Raw genomic sequence first — 27,415 nt, 5'->3', positions numbered from 1 at the left:
GAGGGTTTTCCAATCCAACGTGTGGCTTCCTGACCAGTCAGAGCTCCACGTCATTCTGCACCTTCAGAAACTGTTTAGAAACTACTTGGACTCCGTTCTGGACACTGTGCAGTGAAAGGTGTTTCCTTCTATGGAGAGTGGATCTACTTTACAGTTGTAATGTTACGAGCCCTGACCCATGCACCGCTCAAGAGTGAGAAGCGTCTCCCCCTGCTGGTATCTGTAGTCTTGTGTATCTTAATACTATTAAACATCAGGCTGTACATATGCCATCTGCAACAGAGTGTGCAAGATCAATGGAGCCTGATGCGGCATTCCATGGAATTCCTGATTCATCTATTCAATGTAGATTTTCAATCCCTAAAATGATGGAACAATCATCACAATGTCCTTCATCAAATTCCTTCCATCAGGTTCCCCCAAATCAAACAATAGTCGCCAATGCAACATTGAGAGGTGGAAGGTGATGCGAGACGCACTGGATCCTTAGGGTATTAAGCAGGTGATGTTGAGCTTCTGGGACTTGGAGGAGACTATGGAATATTTTGAATTGATATTTTTATATTTAAGCATCCTTGTGTGCTCCAGTGTTTTTTCAAAGTAAAGACTGTGTTAGAGGCATGTGAGCTGTAGATCACATGCTGTGCATAGCCCGCCATCTAATGTTGGGTCCGGATGTTTGCACTTTGTTTTTGGTCGAAGAAGTTTTTTTCAGTCACAAGGTAGGTGACTCCTCCTTTCGGTGATAGTGCGCATGGGCATCGAATCCATTGTTAGATTGTTTTTTTCCGCCATCGAGTTTGGATGTCTATTGCTGCACTCTGGTTCGGCACCGTTTCTCGGACCCCATTGACGCGCAATCCACTATCCTTGACGGTGTTTTCGATCGCGGCTTCCCATTCTTCGATTATCGTCTCAAAACAACTTTGATCGGAAAACTCGTGGCAGGTCGTCGGGCCTACCTGCGCCGACCGCGCCAGCAGTCGATGGAACGGACTCCTTTTACGTTCTGCCCTGGGTGTCGTGCTAAGTTTCCACGCACCGACTTGCACAAAGTGTGCCACCTCTGATTGTCCCCCAGAACACGACGAGGAAGACTGCGACGCGTGCCGATCGTTTCGATCGAAGAAAATGCTTCTTGACCGTCAAGCTCCATGTCACGAGATGCAACACCAAAGTGGCACCGCACCGGACATCTTCGGTGAAGATTCCGACACAGAACATCACGCTCAAGGAGCCAAGGAAGAAGAATGACATGTCTCCGTGTCTGAAGCAGACTTCGACATAAAAGAGTAGGAGCAGGTTACTCCGGGTCAGCGTACCGTGAGTAAAGATAAACCCCCTCCCAACCCACCAAACAGAGAAAAAGGCTGTGCTCCCTCCACTGCCTTTGGGCCAAGCTCCGCACTGACAAAAAGTTTCCAACGCCCCGCCCTCTGGCCTAGCGCCGAAACATAAAGACAATCCTTCCAGCTCATGCTTGAGCCATCCTCATTTCAGTGCCGAACCAACACCTTCAGCATCGAAACATCTCCTGGTAACAATTCCACCATTACCGAAGAATCCACCTTCCGCACCGAAAGGCTTAGAGCCGAAACCTTCGATGCCGAAACCGGCGAGCAAGGAAAAAGACACTCCGTCTAAAGAACCTCGAACCGAAGCTCCACTTCGGATCCGAAGCAGAAAAAAACGGTTATACACCCTGATACAGGACATATCCATACCACCCTTCCAAAGAAATGTAAAATAGACCAGCCAGAGGATTACCACATTCCTCCCAAAAGGAAAAGTGTGGGTACTAACCCTTCTCCCCCTTACATTCCACCTCCTCCCACTGATCCCAATTTACCTGTTACACCCTCAAATTCACCACCACGATCACCTCACCCACATTATGAGGATGAGGATCAGTAAAGGCCACAGGACACTGACCCTCGGGAGGATTATCATACTGACCCCAATAAAGATAACCCTAATCTCTATCCGTCCAGACCCTCCCCACCTGATGATAACATTGAATATATTGAGCCTCTTAACAGGGCTGCTCAGTATCATTTGGTGGAGCTCCACAAAGAGATGTTAGAAGAGGATTTCCTCTTTGAGACCCTTACTTCCTCTCAAAGAGCCACTCATACATTGCTAATGCTTAAAGGCATGTTAAAAAACACAGATTACATATTTAAAGATCCTGTGAGGGCAAGAATTATTACACATAGGGTGGAAAAAAAATATAAGCCTGCCCCTACAGACCCTGCTTATATCAGAGGTCAGTTACCCTTAGACTCGCTTATGGTTTCCAACGCTCGCAAGAGAGCTAACTCAAAGACCACAGGTGAGGCTCCTCCTCCTGATAAGGAGTCTAAGCTCATTGATGCCTCTGGCAAGAGAGTGGCTCCACAAGCAGCCAATCATTGGCGCATTGCCAATGCTCAAGCTTTGCTGGCTCGCTACGACAGGGCTTATTACGATGAGTTGAAAAAACTCATGCAATTTCTGCCTGATGAACCCAAGACTAAGGTTAATGATCTTATCCAAGAAGGTAAACTCATTTCCAATACATCTATCAAGTGTGCCCTAGAGGCAGCAGACACCGCAGCAGATGCAGTAAATACTAACATACTACTACGCAGGCAAGCTTGGTTGAGAATCTCAGGGTTCAAGCCTGAGGTACAAACCTCCATTCTCAAGCAACCATTTAATAAGGACCATCTCTTTGGCCCAGAGGTTTGCTATTTTGGCCCCCTTGTTCTGGAACTCCCTCCCCTCTGAAATTCGCTTTTGCACCAATCTCCTTGGCTTCAGAAGCCACCTTAAAACTTGGCTATTCCGACAGGCTTTTTGAATAACTCTCCAGGACTTGGGTATCAATCAAAGTAGCGCCATGAAACCACTCTGGTGTACCTACGCTTTACACATTTATTTTAACATAACATAGCCGTTGATACCTTACTGGAGAAAATGAAGAAAGACACGGAGGTCGCAAAGTCCATGGGGGCTTTGCAGTTACCTACCAATAGGGGTTCCTTTCACCACTCCTTTTACAGGGGTGGTTCCAAAAATGTATCCACCAAAAATCCCTCCTCCTCTCACAAGGGCAATAACCAATTCCCCTCATCAAGAGGTTATTTCAGCTGAGATTTTAGAGGAAACAACGGTAAGGGAAGAGGCAGAGGCAACTCCACCCACACTTCCCCCGCAAACGAAACCGTGGCTTTCTTCCGTTACCCCTTATCACTTTCACATGGTCTCACTCCAACAAGTACTTCCACACCTTCAGCAAGGCGGATTTCTCTACCATCTGGACTTAAAGATGCCTTTTTCAATATTCCCATTGCACCTTACCCACTAGGAAAGCAAAAAACCTTGGGGTACTGGTGGACAACAAACTCACCCTTGGTGACCAAATAAGTATGGTGATCTCGGCCTGCTTTCTGGCACTAAGAATTATATGAAAAATTATGTTTTTTCTCACTGAAAACAGCCTTAAGACAGTGGTAACGGCCCTTATAATGTCGCAACTTGACTACTGCAATGGCTTATATCTTAATGCCCCAAAACAACATATCAATGGGCTTCAACTTGCCCAAAATGAGGCGGCTAGATTGCTGTCAGGGACTCCGAAATGTGCCTCTGTAAAGGAGAAACTTAGGCAACTTCATTGGCTCCCAGTTACAAAGAGTACGCTTTAAGGCACTTTGTACCGTCTTCAAGGCCATCAATGGAGCAGGACCTGATTACCTCCGGCATAAACTTCAATGGTACGTCCCCGTAAGAATGCTACGCTCTACAGGAGCAAAACAAGCTATAGTCTCCTCATTCAAAAAAGTCAACTGCGGAGGCAGGAGCTTTATCACTTCTAGGGCATGGAATGATCTTCCTTTTCATCTCAGGAATGCCCCGGATCTCCTTTCCTTTAGAAAAGTGTTGAAGACATGGCTTTTTTTCCCTGTAGTACACATCTTTATGTCCCCCAGCAGGCAGTGCTTAGTGCCAGGACACCCCAGGGTAACCTAGTGCTCTATAAGTGTGATTAACATAATATAACCCTGCTCACTACAAATACCTCAGGTTTGTGGTAGATGGCCAACATTATCAATTCAAGGTCCTCCCATTCGGAGTAACGACCACGCCCAGGGTTTTCACAAAATGCTTGGCAGTAGTTGCGTCTCGTCTAAGAAGACAGCACATCCACGTCTTCCCTTACATAGACAATTGGCTCATAAAAGCCAGCTCGCAGCAAAGCTGCCTACGCCTCACTCGAAAAACAGTGCAACTGCTTCGCGACCTTGGGTTCACTGTAAACCCTACTCCAGCCATCCAACATACAAGTGGATTTAGGAGCCACAATAGACACTCAAAGAGCTCTAGCATGTCCAAACCCAGTCAGAATCCAGAATCCGCCATATGCATACTCTTATTTCTCCGTTTCAGCCCCAACACTCATTATCAGCTCGAGTGTTTATGCAATTGCTAGGAACGATGGCGTCTTGCATCTTTATCGTTTCTTATGCAAGACTCCAAATGTGCCCCCTTCAAGAGTGCTTAGCACGTCAGTGGAACCAGGCTCCGGGTCAGTTATCAGATCTAGTGTTGGTGGACGGCTGCACCCATTGTTCTCTGCATTGGTGGAATACAAAAAACCTTTCAAAAGGGCAGCCCTTCATCAAACCGGTTCCACAAATAGTGCTAACAGTGGACGTATCGCTCACTGGTTGGGAAGCTCATCTCCAAACACATACAATTCAGGGCATGTGGAGCCTGTAGCAAAAACAGCTCCACATAAACCATCTACAGCTGCTAGCATTTTTTCTAGCGCTCAAAGTGTTTCAAGTTCATCTAGCAGGCAAAGCTGTCCTGATCCATACAGACAACATGACGGCAATGTACTACATACAAAAACAAGGGAGGGCACATTCTCTCCAGCTGTCACAACTAGCACAGACCATCTGGAGATGGGACAGACATCACAGTATGTTTCTCCTGGCAGAACACCTTCCAGGAGTAAACAATCAGATTGCAGATCTGCTCAGTCAAAGACAACAGGTCCACGAATGGGAACTGCACCCTCAAGTACTCCTCCCAATCTTTCAAATGTGGGGCATAGATCAGTTTGCCACAAACCTAAACGCAAAATCCCCAAACTTTGCATCCAGACATGCACACCCATTGTCCAAGGGCAATGCACTATGGATGAATTGGTCAGGTATATTTGCCTACGCTTTTCTGCCTCTCCCACTCATTCCATTAGTGGTTCGGAAACTTAGACAGGCGTCCCTGACATTAATCCTAGTTGCTCCCGGCTCGACAACCCTGGTTCACAACCCTGTTGGAGCTATCAGTAGTTCCTCATCAAAAACTTCACCTTACTCCCAATATGCTCACTCAGAGCCATGGAGAAATAAAACATCCAGATCCCAGCAATATCAACCTTGCGATCTGGCACCTGAAATCTTGAAGTTTGGCTACCTTAATCTTCCACCAGACTGTATAAATATTATCAAAGAGGCTAGACGTCCTACCACAAGAGCATGCTATGCAGTAAAATAGAAGCGATTTGTTATATACTGCAATAACAATCAAATAGAACCACTGGACTCTTCAGTTCAAAACATGATTTTCTATTTACTACATCTGCAGCGTTACAATTTAGAGTACTCTCCCATACGCTTACATTTTGCTGCAATAGCTGCATACCTACAGAACAGACAACAGCTGTCTCTTTTTAGAGTGCCTGTCATCAAAGCATTTATAGAGGTACTTAAAAGAATCATTCCTCCAAGACTTCGACATGCTCCAGTGTGGAATCTTAACATTGTCCTCACCAGGCTAATGGGTCCACCCTTTGAACCATTGCATAAAAATGAAATACAATTTCTTACTTGGAAGGTAGCTTTCTTCATAACTATCACATCTCTGAGGAGAGTGGGTGAGATTCAGGCAATAACCATACAAGAACCATTTTTGCAAATACATCAAAATAAAGTGGTTTTGCTGACCAACCCTACATTTTTACCAAAAGTAAGTTCTGCCTTTCATATCAACCAATCTGTTGAGTTGCAAGTGTTCTTCCCTCAACCAGATTCAGTGGCAGAAAGTGCTTTACACACTTTAGATGTTAAAAGAGCTATTCTTTACAATATAGAAAGGACAAAACCATTCCACAAAACAACTATTTGTCGCTTTTGTTCCACCACATAAAGGCAATCCATTATCAAAGTCAGGCATTACAAGGTGGCTAGTCAAATGCATTCAGATGTGCTATGCAGGAGCAAAAAGAACTTTAACAAGTCCCCTAAAGAACACTCCACTCACAAACTAGGGGCTTCTATGGCATTTCTAGGAAACATACCCATAGATGATATCAGCAAAGCTGCAACATGGTCTACACCCCACACGTTCATAAAACACTATTGTGTTGCTGTGTTAGCAAGACAGCAAGCTAGTGTGGGCCAAGCAGTTTTACGTACACTATTTCAAACCATTGAAACAGCTACAGGTTAGCCACCACTTTGGGAGATAACTGCTTTGTAGTTTATGCACAGCATGTGATCTACAGCTCACATGCCTCGAACGGAAAATGCTACTTACCCAGTATGCATCTGTTCTTGGCATGTAGAGCTGTAGAGTCACAGGCGCCCACCCGCCTCCCTGGGTACATATACCTGTTGCAGTCACATCTTACTTAGGTACATACATACATGGACATCTCTTACTAACTCCATCACCACCCTCTGCGGCAAACAATTGTAACAATGGAGTCGATTCCCATGCACACTTCCTTGTGACTGGAAAAGACTTCTTCAAACAAAAACAAATTGCAAACATCCGGACCCAACACTAGATGGCGGGCTATGTACAGCATGTGACTCTACAGCTCTAGCAGTTATCACAGGTCCATATATTATTCGGGTATCCTCAGAAAAGGAGTGTTTGAAGCGTAGCGCACACTAATGTTTAACTCAATAGGTGAATTCCAAAAAGTGAATCCTTCATGGATTTCGGAGTCAAGTGCCTGACAATTCCTTTTCATCTCTGTGAGATCTGATGAAAATGGAATAAAGGATGGACAAGAGTGTCTGTGGTGATGCACATATGCGAATACTGGATCACTTTGCTCCAAAATCTAAGCCACTGAAGTGGTTCGCCTACACATTGTAAGCCCAGATCATTCCTTTACCTCGGTTCTATTATTGATCTGTGGAATATTTAATCCTCTTGGAAAGAGGTTCATCAACAGCAAACAATACAGGATCATTTAAGGCTTGTTTATGGACTATGGGATCCAAAGGTCCAAGATGAGAATTTTGCTGACCCCGGCAATCTGGTGTACCGGGGCCCTACAGGGAGGTCTTCTGGGACTGGGAAGGATTACGATTTGGAACCTGAGGGTAAGATGTGAGTTGGGGATGGTGCAGCTCACCAGCATTGACGGAGAAGTGTCTCCGCAGATCCACAGCCAAGGTGTTGCTTTTCTCTAGTCTATGTCTGGCTTTCCTGACAGCTAGACTCTAGGGATCCCAAGGTTCCTGGGCAGTTTTGGTTCCTTCATATATCTTTGAGGTAGATTTTCAGTCGGCTCAGCCTTCTGTAGGTCTAGATGGCTTGTCTCCTCATCTCTGAAGGGTTATTGCCCTAGCAGGGGTAGGACCACTTACAGCATAGATTCTGTCTCAAGGCATTGCATTTATCCTGCTCTGATGCGAATGTCCAGATTGATGTCTAGCTGATGCACAAGTTACTAACTCAAGAGGCGAGTAATAATCCAACTTTGACGGCCAAAGTGGGATGCCTCTGCCAACAAAAGTTCTGCTTCAATAAAAACTCAAGTTCTTCTTTTCCAATTAGTGTGACTTGAGTCTTCCTTCTTCATAGACTTCTGGTGCAAGAAGTTAAAGGTTGGGTGGGGGAGGGGGTGAATACTGGCCCCAGATGGAGCCCCTCAAAAGCCCACTGTTACTAGGTGACAGTTGGCACCACAAGAAAAGTTGAGAAGTGTGAGGGTGAATCCTACTCTGAACCCTGGGAAGGGATACCAATCTCCCGCTTCTGATGGGTAAGAAACAGGGATGCCCCATGCAAACACGGTCCCACCTGTTTGAGGCGAAGGGTGAAGGTTGTGTGATGTGGTGTATGCAATTGGTTTATAGCTCTTCACTCCAAACTGCTCCGTGGTCTCACAAACTTTCCCTACTGTCCAGGGGTGACCATGCCTATGCTGAGTACTTCTCTCCGAATGGTATATAACTCCACATACTGCCCCCTGGTGTCGTATACCACTTTCTGACCTTGTCTCCTCCTAGTGTGCAGTGAAGATCACACCTATGCGGAGTGAACATGGTGTGTCTGATAAGTCATTTGTCCGTCCAAATGACCCCCCTCGCTCTCTATTACCCACCTCCCTCTACCCTGGTTTCCTCTCCTCTGCCGGAAAGATCACACCTATGCCGAGTCCAGACTTACTCTCCATTGTAGATGTGTGTGTGAGATAAAGTAACTGTCTGTCCAATGGACTTCTCTCTCTGACATGCCTTTCTCTCCCCTTTTCTACCTCTCCTCTGCAGGGGAGATCACACCTATGCCGAGTCCTATCTAACGGTGGTTGCGAAGAACACCCAGTGTGTCGTCTTCAGCATCGACGGTTCCTTCACTGCCAGCGTCTCCATCATGGGCAGTGACCCTAAAGTGCGGGCGGGGGCTGTGGACGTGGTCAGGTAGGTGTTCATTGGGCTACTATTTATTTTAAAGGTTTTATATAGCGCTGGCCAGACCCGAAGGTATCAGAGCGCTTTACATGAGTATCAGACCATAGTTGCAGGTTACATCATTACAAGATTACACAATTTCAGAGCATAGTTACATAGTTACATGATAGGGTGACAAAAACAATGAGGACTTATACGTAAGGGATATAGAGGAGATTCAGGGGAAAGGGGGTAGGAGCAGAGGAAGTAGACAAAGAATGAAGGTGGGAAAGAAGTGGGGGAGGGAGAGAGACAGAGTATGAAAAAGGAGGGGAGGGTGATTGGGGCACAAACCGGAGGACGAGTAAAAGCTGCATCCTAAATCCGGAAAGCTGTGATCCCAGGGGACGTGAAATCATTCCCACATCTCCATTGCATGAGGCTCCCTTGACGCAGTGGACTCTCTCAGAGGGGTCTCTGAAACTCCAAGGCCTAACTACTGGATCCTTCCCCAACAAGGGGAGAGGGAGTGCTTTGGCAAGGGGGGCCATACCATAACCTCAACTGTGAGTGGCTCCCTTAACGCTGTGGACTCTCTCAGAGGGAACGCTGAGACTCCAAAGTATAAATATTGGATCTTTCCCCAACAAGGGGAGAAGGAGTGCTGACAAAGGTCACAAGAGACAGGGGACTAGGTCGCGTAGATACATGTTATGAAGCAGTCAAGGGGAGAGATTCAGGAGAGAGGGGCTAGGAGCAGGGGAAGTGGACAAAGAATGAAAGAGGGAAAGAGGTAGGGGAGGATGAGAGACAAAGCATGAAAGAGGAGGGGGAGGATGGAGGGGGCACAAACCGGTAGACGGTATCTGATTTTTCTTTGATCCGTTCCTTTAGAGTGAGTCATTCCAAGATGGCCGCAGTGTTTTCTACATAGATCTGTTCCTCCGATGCAGTCCACTTTTTCTTTCCCTTAATTGGTCCTCTACCTCTCTCTCGACTACTCTCTACCTCTCTCTACGTGCACACATAAGCACATAAATATATAGATATATATATATATATATATATATCTATATATATATATACATATACATATATATATATATATACATATATTCCAAAAACACAGGTAAGCCCATGAGTAGCACACGAGTGTCCAAGAAGGTAACCAGCCTTCCTCTAGGTATGGGCGGCTTCCTCTCGGCAGATTAAAAATGTTGCAGCGTGTCAATGGCCTGAGGCTTTTTTGCTGTACTGGGGTACTCTGGCAGTACTGCAGCTAAAGCACCACCTACGGTACTGTGCAAGCTTCACTTCCTGATGCTTGTGTGGTCTCTTGGTACCATGGCTCCTGTGGTCCACGAGAGGCTGCGCTGGGTTCAGTGGGTGTATCAGGGACCTGCAGAATTACTTTTTTAAAATGTTATTTTTTATTCAAGGGCCAGGGATCCAGGGGAACCCTACCCTACCCCCTTTTTCTATTTTTCTTAACTCAGGGCATGGGGACAGTCCTGAAATGCCAGCCACAACATTCCTCTTCATGTTGTGTTCAGTCAATCAGATTGGTCGGTCCCGCTTAACCTGTACTGGTCCTGCAGGATTGAAGAGTTTGACTGGAAAAAAGTTGTTGTGGACAATCAGAATGCTTTATTTTTTGGCAGTACAGGACCAACAGTCCAGATACCACAATATTTTAAAAGCTAATTTATTGAAAATGGCTTAACGCATTTACAGCAAATAACAGAGTACAGTTTCTGAGTAAATGTCTGCTATATGTGGTGCCAACCCCAAAATTTGGACTGATGCTGCTGGTTTCTCGAGTCCTGAGGCCTGCTAACCAGACCTCTGTGCCTGTGCCCTTTCCCTTAAACTGTTCTGTCGAATTGACTTTTACCCAATTGGCTGAGCTAACTTACCTGTAGATCCTTAGTAAATTGCACCCAAGGCATGTAAGATAGAGGGTCCGATGAGGGATTGCAGCGCTGTTTTTGCAACGCTGTGTGGGACATAAGTACAACAAGACTCCCAGCCCGCCATTTGCAGGCTGGAAGAGCAGTTTTAACTGCTTGCCCAAATTTGGCTTTGCCATTGCTTTAAATAGCAGACTTCCCCCTGGTATAGGTATAAACCACCCCTACGGCCGGTTTAGTGCGTTCTAAGGTAGTGTGCCACATATTCCACAGGCAGAACCTGCAATTGTACATGTTCTGATAGTAAAAACACAAAACTGATCTTTTTATTGTGGAACAACTTGGTTGCCCTATTGGTGAGTGGAGAGATACCCGCTGACCCCTCATCTGTGCTAATTCTGGAATACTGCTACCAAAGTGGGTCATCCAAAGTATCAAACAACTCGTTACATTAAGCCTGACCTGATTCTCAGGTGGAAATTAAGGTAACAAGTTGCAATGTGCATCTTTGGCAAAGTTGCCACTTTGTTGCCTTTAGTCTCGTGTCCATACTGGTTGCACGCGGTGACCTGTCGCTGAGACAGCTTTCTGCCCAAAATCTTCAACACTACCACTGTGCAGCACCAGGGACCAGGACCCAATGCACACAGTTGCATCAGAGTTCACTGAAGCCGGGAATGTCGTTGAAGTGCAGTTGGGACCCCCAGATGACGAGTTATCAACCCAGGAAGGATTGGGCTGTTACAAAATGCTAAGCGACTGGCCTTCTACCAGCAGCAAGAGGACTTCAAAGGACATAGACCCTATGACTAGGAATGTCTCGCCCCCTTTGTGGACCGAGGAGTAGTTGCAGCAAGACCCCCGTTGACCACATCGCATCCACAGCGTCCTGTGCGCATTTTCAGCTTCCTTCATCCCCTACATCAGGACCACTTCCACAGAAAAACCCCAGCAAAGGATAAAAGTGCCTGGAGCTGATTGAAGACCGCTGCACCTGCTGAGGTAACTGTTTAGGTCCTCATTGGTCGTCCTGACTGGCTTCCTACTGGATTTGGTTGCTTAAAGTGACTCTAAGTGACAAGATTCGAACTAGCCCAAAGATTTCTATGTCAAATTAGTTGAGTTTGTCTAAGCTTGTTTGCGGTAGAGTGAAGTGCTTTGATTTAATATACCTTGTAAATGTTATATCTCCATAACCCTCTGGTGTATCTTTTTATCCATTAAGGTGTCCAAAAATACAACACAATACAATCTATTTTTATAAACTGGTGTCAGATTTCATTGGTGTCTTGTCTGTATCTTCTTCTATTGCTGTGCTGTTTAAATGTTTTACACTTCTTCCTTTGTGTAAGCCTTACTGTTCAGAGTCCCAGCGACAGGGTTGAGCTGAAGGTTTGACAAATGAAACCTAAGAGTCCTTAAGGTGTTGGTAAGTCTATTACATAAAGAGATCGCACAACCACACCATGCAATACACCGGATTGCCTCATGCTACCAGTCACCTATTTGCTTTCTCTATGCTCATCCCTTGCTCTCCCTCTTCATTTCCCTGTTGCTCGCTCTTCTTGCTCTAACACCGCAACCTCACTTCTTTACCATTTCTTTCACACAGGCACTGGCAGGACTCAGGCTTTATGATTGTGTACGTCACTGGACGGCCGGACATGCAGAAGTACCGGGTGGTGGCGTGGCTCTCGCAGCACAACTTTCCCCATGGCATTGTGTCCTTCTGCGACGGGCTGACCCACGATCCTCTGCGTCAGAAGGCGGTCTTTCTCCAGAGCCTGGTGCAAGAGGTAAGAATGCAAAGTGAAGTCAGGCCTGAGGGGGCGCAAGAGGAACCATATCCAGGGACCCTTGCAAGGCCTCCACCAGCAAGCAGAACCTTTCCAAGACCGAACCAAGGGGCTCATCACATTCGTTCTCCCGGAGCATCACTTTTGTGGCACTCCAGAAGCGCAAATTAGAACATCATATTTACCAGGTCACGCAAAGCCACTTTAGCCCCTTCGATGCTCATGACGGAACCGTTCCATCATGAGCATCAGTCGAGCTGTGCTTATGACGAACCGTTCCGTCATGACCACGCCCGTTTTAATTAGGGCTCAGCAACGGGGGGAATCGGCTTTTCATGGCCTCTAAGATATGAAGTTATGCAATGCAGCGCAAGTCGCTGCCTTGTCTTACTCTGCGTTAGAGGCTTTTCATGGGCATTGCGGTGAGTGTTCCCACGCAAAACCCATGGATTTTGGCACCTTCCCAGATTTACAAGGATAATTACTTTTAGAATACATTTATTTCTCGTAGTTTGTTTCTTATTCTATGTGTTTTGCAGCACAGATAGAAGGAAGAAAACGCCTCCATTGATTAGTTTTGTGCAGGGAGGTGTCCCTTCCTACACAAAATCAATGGTCCTGCGTTGGCGCAAGGCAGCCAAAACGGTGCCAGCTGCGGGAAAGGGCAGGAATGCACAGTATATAATAAATTACGCACTCCTGCCCTTTCCTTTTGATGCAGGGTGGCACAGCAAAGTGACTTACTCACGTGCAGCCCCAGTGGAGGCCTTCCCCCACCCATCATGGGTGCCTAGATCTAGATTGAACAATTGTGAGTCCTCATCCTGGCTGCTTGCCATCTCAGCTCTTGGCCCCTGTCTATAACATTATCTTCTGGTGTTGAGGAGCTAGGTCCCATTGAAAATTCTGACTATCCCATAAGCAGTCAAATATATACGTGCTCACTGAACACACATGGACAAGGTGTTCGCACTCAAATCGGTTCCTTTTGTTACAGGTGGGTTTGAGCATCGTGGCCGGATACGGCTCCACTAAAGACATCGCCATGTACACAGCGCTGGGGCTTCTGCCTGCACAGATCTACATCGTGGGCCGGGTGGTGAAGAAATTCCAGCACCAGTGTCAGGTGAGTTCGACTTGGCTTGAGCAAGTCCTCTCTGTGGAAGTGGAGGATAGGGTGCGGACCAGAGGCAGCCTGGGGCCAGAAGCAGGCAGCTGAATCAGGAGATATTGTTAAGGCTGTGACTCACTTCTCATGCTCCCAAAAACTATGTGTTCGAGGCATATGGGCTGCAGATGGTACATTTATGAATAGATCGCCATCTGGTGTTGGGCTCGGATGATTGCACTTTGTTTTTCTTCTGGAGAAGTCTTTGTCGTCATAGATGACTCCTCCTCTCGGTGTTAGTGCGCATGGGCATCGGCTCCATCCTTAGATTGTTTTTTTCCGCCATCGGGTTCGGATGAGGATCGAAGCGCTCCGGACCGACTTCAACAAAGAAGGTTATAACCGGCGCGTATTCCTTTCCAAATCGACGGTATCGTTATCGAACGCGACTTTACTCCATACCGACGCGGTTCGAAGGACGACGACTACGAGAAACTCGACGTAGTCCAGCCCGGGGTCCATGGAAAGGACTCCATTCAAAAAATGTCCAACGTGTGGTGCTAAGTTCCCACACAAGGACCTACACGAGGTGTGCAACCTCTGCTTGTCCCCTGAACACGAATCCAGGGACTGTGAGGCCTGTGCAGCGTTCTCTTCAAAGTCGACGATTAGAAACCGTCGAGCCCGAAGACACGAGGTATCGAGAATGCAGTCACAAGCAATCCCGGAGCTGTTCGAGGACCAGCACCCAGAAGAGGAGGAAGAAGAGGCCGACGAGGCGGGGTCTGAAGCGGACGAGTCTGACGTCGAGGAAATCGACGTCCAACAAACCGTGAGTGACGACGTCCCTTTACCAAAAAACAGACCCCCCCACGGTATCGACCCCGCCTTCGAGCCCGGTCAGACAACCGAAAAAAGTTTCCAACGCCCCGCCTTCGAGCCCGGCAACGAAACAGAAACCGAAACACTCGGTCTCCCATCATAGTGGTTCCGGTTCCGATAAACGGACCACATCGACACCGAAGCACCAAGTCAAGGAAAGCTCGAAGTCGAAGCAGTCCATGTCGACACCGAAGCACGCTTCGGCGTCGAAAACACCCTCGACACCGGGGACATCTTCGATACCGAAGAAATCGGATCCGAATAAAATCTCTGCACCGAAAATACAAATGGACATTCAAAAGAAAAAACACCTTTCGGACCCGAAAACTGCGGTACCGACACAGGAACACGGCACTGATCCTAAACAAAAGACTGTTTATTGACCCAAAGACTGGCAAGGTAGTCACAGAACTACCTAAAAAGAGGAAGAATGAACATTCGGACGACAAGACTCATCCGAAGAAGAGAACAATGGGGACGAATACAACTCCTCCCTCTTCTCCCAAACCTAGACACACACCATCTTCTCCTCTTCCTCACAATAGGCCAAATATTCCTCCCACACGACCATCTACACCTACAACAGATGTAGAGAGTGACACAGGGGAGGGGGAACAGCCTGGGGACGATGAAGACACAATCCCAGAGGAGGCAGACCCATGGGAAGAGTATAATGTAGGGTCAGATAATGATACCGACCCTGAATTGTATCCCTCAAAACCTTCACCTCCTGATGACAATACTGGGTTTGCACAACTCATTAATAGAGCAGCAACATTTCATAAGGTAGATCTACATGCAGAACCTCAAATACAGGATTTCTTATTAGAAACACTACCTACTGCACAAAGAACATCAGGAACACTACCAATGCTTAAGGGCCTTCTCAGTCATACATCTGAGATATTCAAAGACCCAGTGAGGGCTAGGGTATTGAACCCAAGAATCGATAAAAAATATAGGGCAGCTCCAAAAGACCCAATATACATTAAAGGGCAAATTCCTCTAGACTCACTAGTGGTCACAAACGCTCGTAAGAGAGCAAACTCTTTATCTACAGGAGAAGCTCCACCTCCTGACAAAGAGTCTAAACTAATAGATGCCTCTGGCAAGAGAGTAGCATCTCAAGCGGCAAACAGTTGGCGCATAGCTAATACGCAAGCACTACTTGCAAGGTATGACAGAGCGCATTATGATGAGTTAGAAAAACTCATCACACATCTCCCTAAAGAACATCAAAAGAGGGCAGATCAACTCATACAAGAAGGGAAGTTAATTACTAACACTTCAATAAAGTGCGCCCTAGACGCGGCAGAAACTGCAGCAAGGTCTACAAACACAAGCATCATGTTAAGGAGACATGCATGGCTCAGAGTATCAGGGTTCAAACAAGAGGTACAAACATCGTTACTGAACCAACCTTTTGATGGGAAAACACTTTTCGGCACAGGGACAGATGAGGCCCTAGAAAAGATGAAGAAGGATACCGAAACGGCTAAATCAATGGGAGCATTGCAACAGCCGACACAAAGAGGTTCCTTTCGTAGATCCACCTATAGAGGAGGATCCAAAAATACAGGTACAAGCCAGCAGCAAACCTCTTTTACACCTACATCACCCAGAGGTAATTCCAGAGGTGGCTACAGGGGTAACAACAACAAGGGTAGAGGTCGCGGAAACAACAACAACCGCAACTCTCCAACCCCAAAACAGTGACTTCATACAGCTCCCCCCAGACCATATAACACCGGTCGGGGGACGCCTATCACAGTTCCTACCTGTCTGGGAAAACATCACATCAGACAGGTGGGTAAGACAAATTATCCAACATGGTTATTGCCTAGAACTCACAGCTACCCCACCAAACATCCCCCCCAAACAGCGTCCAATGAAACAAGATCACCTGGCACTGTTAAAACAAGAAGTACTATCACTGCTAGAAAAGCATGCCATAGAGAAGGTTCCACAGCACCAACAAGGAACAGGAGTATACTCCCTATACTTCCTAATTCCCAAAAAGGACGGGTCTCTAAGGCCAATACTGGACCTAAGACCTCTCAACGCATACATAAATTCGGAACATTTCCACATGGTCACGCTCCAACAAGTACTTCCTTTACTGAAGAAAGGGGACTTTCTTTCTACACTGGATCTAAAAGACGCTTACTTTCATATCCCTATTCACAAAGCCCACAGGAAATACCTCAGGTTTGTGGTAGAAGGACAACATTATCAGTTCAAAGTCCTTCCGTTTGGTGTCACAACGGCACCAAGGGTGTTCACAAAATGCCTGGCAGTGGTAGCAGCTCACCTAAGAAGACAACAAATTCATGTCTTCCCATACTTGGACGACTGGCTAATAAAGGCCAGGTCACAAGAGGAATGTCTTCAAAACACACAAAAGACAATTCAGCTACTACACCAGCTAGGGTTCACGGTGAACTACACAAAGTCACACCTACAACCAAACAAGGTTCAACAATATCTGGGGGCTACTATAAACACAGAAAAAGCCAAAGTGTACCCCAACCCAGTCAGGATCCAAACAATGCTTACAATCATTCAAAGATTTCAGCCACAACACTCACTAACAGCAAGAGTGTTCATGTAGCTATTAGGCATGATGTCATCCTGCATACTGCTAATACCATATGCCAAACTACAAATGCGTCCGCTACAAGAATGCTTAGCGACACAGTGGAATCAGGCTCAAGGGCAGATTACAGATCTGGTGTTGGTAGACGACCGCACACACCGCTCTCTGAAGTGGTGGAACATAACAAACATTACCAAGGGGCGGTCGTTCCTAGAACCAATTCCACAGGTGACAATAACAGCAGACGCATCGCTCACCGGATGGGGAGCACATATGGACAAATACACAGTACAAGGAAGGTGGAGTGTGCAGGAAAGAACACTGCACATCAATCATCTAGAACTACTAGCAGTGTTTCTAGCATTGAAAGCCTTCCAGATACATGTTACCAACAAAGCAGTCCTGATCAGAACAGACAACATGACAGCAATGTATTATATTCAAAAACAGGGGGGGACGCACTCTCTCCAACTATCCAGACTAGCACAGGAAATTTGGAGATGGGCCATTCCTCAAAACATCTATCTGTTAGCCGAACACCTACCAGGAGTCCAAAACCAGATAGCAGACATCTTAAGCAGACAGTCGGAACAAATACACGAATGGGAACTGCACCACCAAATACTGCAGCCATTCTTCCAAAGATGGGGACAACCAGAGATAGACCTCTTTGCCACTCATCAGAACGCAAAATGCCAAAGCTTCGCGTCCAGGTATCCACATCACCTGTCGCAGGGCAATGCGTTATGGATAAATTGGTCCAACAAATTTGCATACGCTTTTCCCCCTCTCCCACTAATTCCATTAGTGGTCAGGAAGCTGCAACAACATTCAATGACCATGATACTAGTAGCACCCACGTGGGCAAGACAGCCGTGGTTCACCACGCTCCTGCAACTCTCACAAGTGCCACATCAAAAGTTACGAATTCTACCCATGCATCTTACACAGAACCATGGAGAAATAATGCACCCAGATCCAACTCAATTGAACTTAGCGATCTGGCTCCTGAAATCCTAGAATTTGGGTACTTAGATCTACCCCCAAATTGCATAGAGATAATTAAACAAGCGAGACGTCCAACCACCAGAGCATGTTATGCAGCTAAGTGGAAGAGGTTTGCTATACACTGTACTAATAACAATATCAACCCTCTGGACGTATCAACAAAGGAGATTATTTGCTACTTATTACACTTACAGCAATGTAATCTAGCGTACACATCTATCAGAGTACATCTAGCAGCTATAGCAGCGTACCTACAAAACAGGCAACACATATCACTGTTCAGAGTACCAGCGATAAAGGCATTCATGGAAGGCCTTAAAAGAGTCATTCCACCAAGATTACCACCTTCCCCAGTCTGGAACCTCAACGTAGTACTCACCAGACTAATGGGGCCACCCTTCGAACCTATGCATAGGTGCGAAATACAATTCCTTACATGGAAGGTGGCTTTCCTTATAGCCATTACCTCACTCAGGAGAGTAAGTGAATTACAGGCATTGACAATACAAGAACCATTCCTACAGTTACACCAGAATAAAGTGGTTCTTAGAACAAACCCAAAGTTCTGGCCTAAAGTAATTTCAGCATTCCACATCAATCAGCCAGTGGAATTACCAGTCTTCTTTCCAAAGCCACAGACGGTGGCAGAAAGGGCTCTACATACACTAGATGTCAAAAGAGCCATTTTGTACTACATAGAAAGAACACAAAACTTCAGGAAAACTAAACAACTATTTGTAGCATTTTCCCCAACACATAAGGGCAATCCTATCTCTAAAGCAGGCAGATGGATTGTAAGATGTATACAAATATGTTACATTAAAGCAAAGAGAACATTAACTGTTCCTCCTAGAGCTCATTCTACACGAAAACTAGGAGCATCTATGGCATTCTTAGGGAACATTCCCCTAGATGACATATGTAGAGCAGCAACTTGGTCTACACCACATACATTCACAAAACACTACTGTGTTGATGTACAGGCTGCACAACAAGCCAGAGTGGGCCAAGCTGTATTAAAAACTCTATTTCAAACAGTTGCGACAGACACTGGTGACCACCGCTAGGGAGGTAACTGCTTTACAATCTATTCATAAATGTACCATCTGCAGCCCATATGCCTCGAACGGAATATGCTACTTACCAGTATGCATCTGTTCTTGGCATAGAGGGCTGCAGAGTGGTACATGCCCTCCCAGCCTCCCCGGAAACCTGTGTCTGTCCCAACATTATCTTATTTAGATACACTTACATGGGCATATCTTTATGTACTATACTACATTACTCCATCTAACCCTACTATGGCAAAACAATCTAAGGATGGAGCCGATGCCCATGCGCACTAACACCGAGAGGAGGAGTCATCTATGACGACAAAGACTTCTCCAGAAGAAAAACAAAGTGCAATCATCCGAGCCCAACACCAGATGGCGATCTATTCATAAATGTACCACTCTGCAGCCCTCTATGCCAAGAACAGATGCATACTGGTAAGTAGCATATTCCTTTTGAGGGCCACATGACAGGGGTGAGTCACAGCACTGCAGCATTCCTTTAGATTAGAGTGGGATTCAGGAACCCCAACAAGTACTGCATCAAAATAACTGACCCGAGCCTTCGAAGATCAATGCAAGTCTCAGACAGGTTACAGAAGTAAGCATACAGAATTAAAATATGTAGCACCTATAGGTAGGCTAAAATAAATTTCACTTGCACATCTTTCAGGCCTCACCTGGAAGTTCTTGGAATTAATGCACGCTGGTTTTGGCAATAAGCAGTTTGGAATGTATTTGGGACCACTGTGCAACTTTTCGCTCAGACCCAGCAGGGATTTGTAAATGTCCCAGCTCACACTGGACAAAAATACTTTTTGCTCACTGGAGGATTTCAGAGACCTTTTTCCTTTTCTTATGCATTTATCTTGCCACAGAATCTTCACATTATGGATTATCCCTCAGGCTGCGGACTGGTCCAGAAACTCTTATCCCAGCTTTGTCTCTACCGCACCGGTGCCATGTGGCCTTAGCTATGACTCCTCGTTAAAACAGGATGCCAACTGGTGCTCTGTTGTCAGCTCCCATTTTCTGCACCTGACCGACTCTGCTCCGGAGCTCTCTGAATATCTGTATGACGAAGTTCCTCTGCATTCAAGTCGTGACTAGGTCCAATGTCTCCTTAAAAAAATTCAGGTTTCAAGCCTTGTTGGAGGAGCTGCAAGAAGATATCCCTTTTGGATCCACATGACAACTATTTATGGTGCTTGGGATCAAAAAAAGATGCCCTAGCCTGCATTTTATGTGCCTTCAGCTTCCAAGTTTATTTCTATCCCTGCGCGTTGTTCTCTGTATACCTTTGTGGAGCTCTACAAAATCTGAATGAGCGATTATTCAAAGTGAAGCCAAACAAATAACGACTGTCCAAATGAATAGGTATCAAGAAGAAAGCATTCTTGAAATCGATCACACTGAATCTAGTTGCAGTAGGAGGAACAATAGTAAGAAGTGTCGTGATGTCAGAAACTACCGGATATTGGGGTACTACTATCTTGTTGACCTCTCTCTAGTCAATGTTAAATCTATAAATTTTAGAATCCATGTATTTTTTCAAAATAGGAAGAATAGGGCTATTCCAGGTATTCTAAGGAACTTCTTCCACAACCCCCACTCTGATCAAATCCTGAACAATATGGATCAATGCTTCTTCACCTTCTCGATACATTTTATAATGGGGCAACGAAGCACCTTCTTTCACTTGAATAAGTACTGGTGGGATAACCATTTGACCCACATCGGTATCTGATGTAGCCCACAAGGTACCAGGTAGTGATGCCAAAGCAATATCTTCTTTAATAAGGCAAGACCTCTAAACCATTGAATAGTTATCATTTAAAATGACACGCACACCTTCTGGGAATCAACGTATCGTAGCACGAAAATGTTTAAGCATATCGATACCCGCGATGTTATCCTGCGTGATAGGGGAAAGCAGAAATGGACTTGTTGCAGTGAATTTATCAAGACTAAATGCAAGTGGTTGCAACAGTGGGCTAAGGGAAGGTGTCCCATCAAATCCTATCGATGCGATCGTTGTGCCAGACAGGGGAGCCCTAGGAACCAATTGTTTAGACAAAGCACTACGAGTAGCTCCTGTATCAACCGGAAAGTGATCAGTAGAACCCAAGACGTTTGCATCGACATAGGGACCCCTCTGATCTACTGGGACCTCGACCGGTTCCTTACCCCATCCTAGGCATTCCTATGCATAATCAGAATCCTTAGGACCATCAGCCTAATAATCAGACATTTGGTATTGGTTTTGCCTATCAAAGGTATTAAAAGAATTAGGATTGTGTTCAACTGCCTCAATTCTGGTACGATTATCCATTCATCCCCTATTTCCTGTGTTCCCGGGTGGCCTCTCATACTTCCTCTACCCCGCTGATACTGCTGACCTTGCAAATGGGGGCACTCAGAACGCCAATGTCCAATCTCTTTACAATACGCACACTGATCAGAAGACAAAGTTGCTCGAGGGAAAGGGGGTTCACCAGGGCGATACATCACACGTCCTCCTCTACCACCACCTCTAAATGAGCCAACATAACTTTCGTTTTTAAATCCTTAACCTTTTTATCCTCCTTGCCTGTTGCTTCCAATTCCTGACGCTCATAATACTGGGCCATAGTCAAAAGAGAGACAGGGCAAGACTTAGTCCATGAACTCGCGCTGGCCTTTAGGCGACTAGCTATTTCTGGCAACATGTTAGCGACAAATTTGTCAACAAACAGATGCTTACCCGTGTCATCTGTCAACGACTGCCCACTAAAGTCATGGAATGTCTCTTCAAATCGCGTAAAGAAATCAGAAACGGACTCATTCGCTTTCTGCTTACAAGACGCTAATGTCGTCCAATCTATTTTCTTAGGAGGTATAAGAGTTTTCAACTTATTACATCTTCCCAAGGCTATTGTGACTAACACCTGTTGTGGTTTCTGCGCAGGCTCTCTATCAGTATCTATTTCCTCTAAATGCACCCAAGTATCACCATAAGCTACATTATCGTCTACCTTCCAAATTGATCTCCACATATCAGGGGGTAAAATAAGGCCAAAACAAATGTCAATATCTGGCAACGTCATTGTGCAGGAGCTAATAGCTCCTTCTACTTCTTCATAAAAAGCAGCTGGATTTTTGAACGGATCAGGCAAAGCAGCTTTAAGAGCCATAACATCTGCTCTACTCCAAGGGGTATAGACCCAATTATAAATATAATATCCCTTTGCATTATCTGAAGTTTTATCGTCACTTGTTCCCGCTCCCTTTGGAGGAACATACAAAGGTGCAGCTTCAGCAATCGGTTTTAAAGTAACTACAGGATTATTAGTGTCTTTATCTGTCCCTGTAGCTTCTCTGGCCACGCTGGGTTCTGAACTGTTTGTTCAGCCCTAGCTTAACCAGCTGCCTTTTTCTCCTCTCGCAAACGGAATACGTCAACGTGCAATTTAACCACCCGCCGAATTGGATCGGACACCTGTGGAAAAAGAAAGGTGCCATCACTTAACTGTTTATCAGACGGGTCTAGAGCACCAGAATGTTGTCTAAAACTGAGTATTACTTCGCAAGTAAACGTCTCTACAAAATATAACTGCTCTAAATCTGTCCTTTGCTGAACCATTGCTAGAATTCCTGGAGCGGAGGCACTCCCACGAGCTGCTTTACGGGCAGCGGATCTTAGAGTTGCCTTGTGTTCAGTAGTCAAAGTAGAGCGAGTCATCCGCCTGTTTGGTTTATCCATATCTTTCTCTTCTGAAGAAAAATGCTCCTTATCAGAACCTTCATTCTCAGGGGCACTAGGGAATTTATACGGGGACAGAGGTCTATCTAACAAAATAGAATCATCTTGAGGTCTATTAAGTATGGAATAAATGGGGCGCCTAACAGGGTACTGGCCAGTTACCTCTAAATGGCGCTCCCTATCTTCTTTCTCTTTTATTTCCTTATTTTTCAATTCTAATGCTTTTTGATCGATTTGCGCGGTTCTTTTTCTGCTATAGCTTCTTCTCTCCTCACTCTCTCATTCACCTTTCTCCCACATTCGTACACAATCAAATATATCTTGTTGACTCTTTCGTTTAAACAGCCACTGCTCAACATACTGTATTTTCTTAAAATCAAATGACCCATTTAATGGCCATCGTATTTCAGGATCCTTTTTCGTATATTTGTTCCACAGTGTACTATACATTATGGAAGAAATACCATATTTAATATACATAAACTTATTAGGTGTCCCCTCTAGGGGAGCCGGCTGACTACTTTCTAGATCCATATTGGTACCTCCAAGATACCAACACATCCTACGAAGTACGCTAGGAGCAGGCAGCCAAAAATATTACAGTAAAATATAATATTATGGTAAAATAGTACTTATCCCAAATATATCAAAGTAGAGAAAAATCTCCTCATTACCTGCCTTCATTTATTGCAATAAATAAATAAACAAAACCAGAATCTTGGCCAAGCAAATCCAAAACAAGAGTGTCGCTTCAGCGACCTTACCAAACTAAAGTCTACAACCTCCACCTACAAAGCTCTGGGTCGACCTAATGGTCACTGCAATACTTACGCTAAAGGAGATCTCAGTCGGGACTGGCCACCACCTGGAGGGTCAGATCAGGAAAACCGGAAAAGCACTTCGGTCTGCAAAGACAAATGGTCTCCTTGTGCCGGGTACCTCCTCAGTAAAATTCTTGTCCTCCGTCAAGACCACTCCTTCGGATGGCCGCGTCTCCAATGAGCCCCACGAGTCGGGCGCCAAACTGTGGAAATTAGCCTATTTAGGTGCCCACCGGTGCAGGGGTTCACCCTTATCTGTCCACAGGTCCTTAGACCAACAAAATGGAGAATGGCACGGAAGCTGGAATATCAAATAACAAGTTTATTCACTCATGAGTGAGACTACGTCCATACAACACCCTCAAGTGTTCCAGGAGGTAGTGGCTTAAATACACAGACCATGGGCCTTTTATACTGATTTTCTGCACTGGTAAGCATGTAGTTATAAATAGAAGGTACAGGCCTGCACAGGAATAACTACCGACAAACATGGGCAAATGGGAAATCACTTATCATCAAAGTGGGAGGTGGAGCAGGAGTGCTTATGGCAGAAATAAGAGATTGACAGTTGAGTCTAAGACCAGGTGTTCTGGCCGCTACAAACTCTTAAGTATGCATATTGCTTTTAGCTGAGTCAGGAAGTTAACTAAAATAGAGAGCACAGGCAGGGAAAAAGACAAGTAGCAGAGGATAGAAGAATTACATAGCTGACAAAATGGATGCCACAAAAGAGATGGTTTCAGCCTATGCTAACAGAGATTATTTGTGATTTCCACAGTACAATCTCCAGCTGGGCTCTGGTGGCTGCCGTGAATGTTCATTATTGGTGGGACCCTATGTTGTAAGGCAATCTTTGCTCGGTGGGTGGACGAGGAGGCTCACATGGGGGAGGGGCTGGGGGAGGCAGCCAGTTCTTTAAACATCTTTGGAAATCTAGGAAGTTTCCTTATGTGCTTGGCCATGTGTAGAGCAGGGGAGGTCTGAACTTAGGACTGGGGACAAGTGGAGTAAGTACCCTCTGACTCTACTCTCCTGCTAGTCCTTGCCCATGTGTAGAGCAAGGGAGGTCTGAACCTATGACTGGGGACAAGTGTAGTAAGCGCCCAGAGTGAGGGAGCTCTGAACCTGGCACTGGGGACAAGTGGAGTAAGCGCCTAGAGCGACGGGGGTCTGAACCTGGTATTGGGGACAAGTGGAGTAAGCACCCAGAGCGATGGAGGTCTGAACCTGGCTTTGGGGACAATTGGAGTAAGTGCCCTCTGACTTTACTGACATGCTGGTGTTCACCTTTAAAACTGTAACAATCTAAGGTGGTCTGAGTCTGAGTGGTGACAGAGCAACACTCCACTTACTATTGGGAATATGAGCAGGGCAAGAAGCTGGACTTTGCATCAGCCCAGACCACATGAGACTACTGTTGTAAATATGTGCTAAATTCAGTCATGGAAAGGGGCAGTAAGTGCATTGGTTGACTTTCTAGAGATGCCAGGGCAAAACCATAAAGCTAATTCAAAGAGGCTGCTACAAACAGAAGGGGAGGTTATCACATAGGGGGAATGCTGGATATAGTGTTGGGTGTGTGAGTGAAAAGTGGGGACTCAACCAGTTGCTTGGGGTATGTAGAGTCCTTCGGTGGGTACAGAAATGGAGGTGAGCATGGGGCTCCTCTGTCCCACCGGGGAACAAATGAGTATCTGGCCTTTCAGAGATGCTGGTCTAGGAACCTTCTATCATGAGGGAGGCATATCAAGAGCACTTTAATAACTCATCTTTTCTCTCCTGTTGCCCCCACCCCTTCAGTTCCTGTCGGAGGGCTACGTGGCACACCTGGCGCAGCTGGAGAGCACAAGCCAGGCCCATTCGCCGAAAGGGAACCACCCACCACGGGCTGGACTGTCAAAGGGGGCCTACGGCTGCCCGGGGCCCGTGAACTTCCTGAGGAAGCAGAGCCACCTCCTGCGCTCCCGCCACACCGCCGGCGAGCGGGGGTCTTCTGAGCGTGAAAGCGGAACCCCCGCTCCACCAGGACTGGTCAGGGGCAAGCCACGGAGCGTCAGTCTCAAGCTAGAGGGTGAAGGGTGAAGACCATGTGACCGTCATGCAGAGGTGCCATGGTAGAGCTGGGGCACCCTCTTCTGAAAACCCTGAGGACCCTCCCAGCAGCCAGCATGCACCAAGGCAAGAACAACCCCCCTCCTATTTATTTCAAGCTGAAAGATATTATTCTGGACCTGTGAAGACCTCTGTCAATGCACCTCATACTTGCTGCATCACCCTTGCTGTTCAAGAATTGGACCCTGGCCCGGCTGTGCTGATGCACTTCACTCCTTACCTGCAGGTCCTCCAGTACAGGGCATACACACCTCTTCCAAAGCACTGCAGCGGCCTGACAGAGCTCCACTAATGCATCTGTTTCCACCGTGCAGGGCTCTCGGTGACACCAGTACTCCTCCGCTCCCAACACATTCCTTTTTTAGGGCTAGTCTTGCTATTACAACGCAAAAAAAATGTCCAGTCCACTTGGATAGGAAATGGATCCCTCCACATGATAAGTATACTCTGCACTTTTCATTCCGGGGTCTTTTTGGGACATTAGACAAGCTGGTGGTCTTTGAACCCCTCAACTCAACGTTGATCGAACTGTGAACTGAATTTGAGCGAAACAACTGAAGAGCTCTATCGCAAAGTAAAACAAAAGCACTTTATTGCAACCTTTAAAAAAACAAAACCTAAAATACGTGTGAATAAAAATGACTTTTAAAAAGACCCCTGAAAAAAATGCTTCAAAGAAGCAGAACCGTTGACATTCCGAGACTTGCATAGACTCCTGGCTTCGTGTTCCAGTTTGCTTCCTTGCTCCTGGCCTCGCAGGGGCAGGACAGCGTGTCCTGTGCACTACTTCCGCCGGTGATGTCGTCTTCCGCCTTCCTGGGCACCCTTAATGTGAAAATGTTGTATCGAACATGTTCTGAGGCAGTTAAAAGGCTGTTGACAGCATGTCAGTGTGTAGCTGTAAGGTCGCACATGGGGACATCTATGGTAGACCCCATGAATCCTTTTAGATGTCCCAGGCAGGTGACGTGACCTTACATGTGATGTTCTTGCCAAGAATTGGGGTAACGGGTAAGACAAGGCCTTCGAATGGAAAATTGTAAAGTTAATTCAAAACTCATTGTACAGAAGCCTGGACCATTCAAGTGTTATAAAATAAAGCTATGAAATGCCATTACTTGTCTCATCACCCTACACAGCTAATGAACAAGTAACTTGATTGTATTTTTAAATGACTCCAGTATCAGATTGAATAAGTTGTGTCTTTTTCATATCCTCAGATGGGTGCTGGCCCATCCTCATCCTTAGAGGCACAAAGGCATTGCTGCGGGAAGCGACAATTACAGCTCCATAAACTAACCACCTCAAAGCTCATGAGGTCTGCTCCACCTATTGCCCCTGTTCAACACCTAGCAGAATAACAAAAAAAACATAGATCTGTGATTGCAAGGCTAGGCAGGATGTTAGGCATTCTGTTAGATAAAGTGTTATTGAAGGTGAGTAACTTGTATGTTTGATGGCATGTTTGGCTGTAGATACACATGCTTAGCATACGTCTGGCATCTATTGTTGGGCTCGGAAGTGTGCAAGTTGTTTTTCTTCGAAAAAGTATTTCTAGTCACGAGGTGAAGTGACTCTTCCTCTTACTTGCAATGCACATGGGAGTCAACTTGATTTTTTCCACCGTCAGGTTCTGATGTGTGCTCCTCTGCTCCGTATCGTCAGTTCATACTAGTTAGGCCTTGAACATCGGTATTGTCATTGATC

At 45.9% G+C, this 27,415-nt stretch overlaps 1 protein-coding gene across 2 annotated transcripts in view; it reads left to right on the top strand.

The window, feature by feature from the left end:
* Nucleotides 1-26,822, top strand: part of PITPNM1 (phosphatidylinositol transfer protein membrane associated 1) — a 318,418-nt gene extending 291,596 nt beyond the window's left edge. For both annotated transcript variants that reach the window (XM_078659290.1, XM_078659289.1), the window contains exons 21-24: nucleotides 8,562-8,711; nucleotides 12,204-12,387; nucleotides 13,385-13,513; nucleotides 25,397-26,822. In XM_078659290.1, the coding sequence (XP_078515416.1) occupies nucleotides 8,562-8,711; nucleotides 12,204-12,387; nucleotides 13,385-13,513; nucleotides 25,397-25,678 (745 nt within the window). In that variant the 3' untranslated portion in view covers nucleotides 25,679-26,822. The remainder of the gene's footprint in view (nucleotides 1-8,561; nucleotides 8,712-12,203; nucleotides 12,388-13,384; nucleotides 13,514-25,396) is intronic.
* Nucleotides 26,823-27,415: the final 593 nt, after the last annotated feature.

This window comes from Lissotriton helveticus, chromosome 1_1 (assembly GCF_964261635.1).
Source record: "Lissotriton helveticus chromosome 1_1, aLisHel1.1, whole genome shotgun sequence".
NCBI classification, from domain to species: Eukaryota; Metazoa; Chordata; class Amphibia; order Caudata; family Salamandridae; genus Lissotriton; species Lissotriton helveticus.
This window is presented reverse-complemented; position numbering and strand designations above follow the sequence as displayed.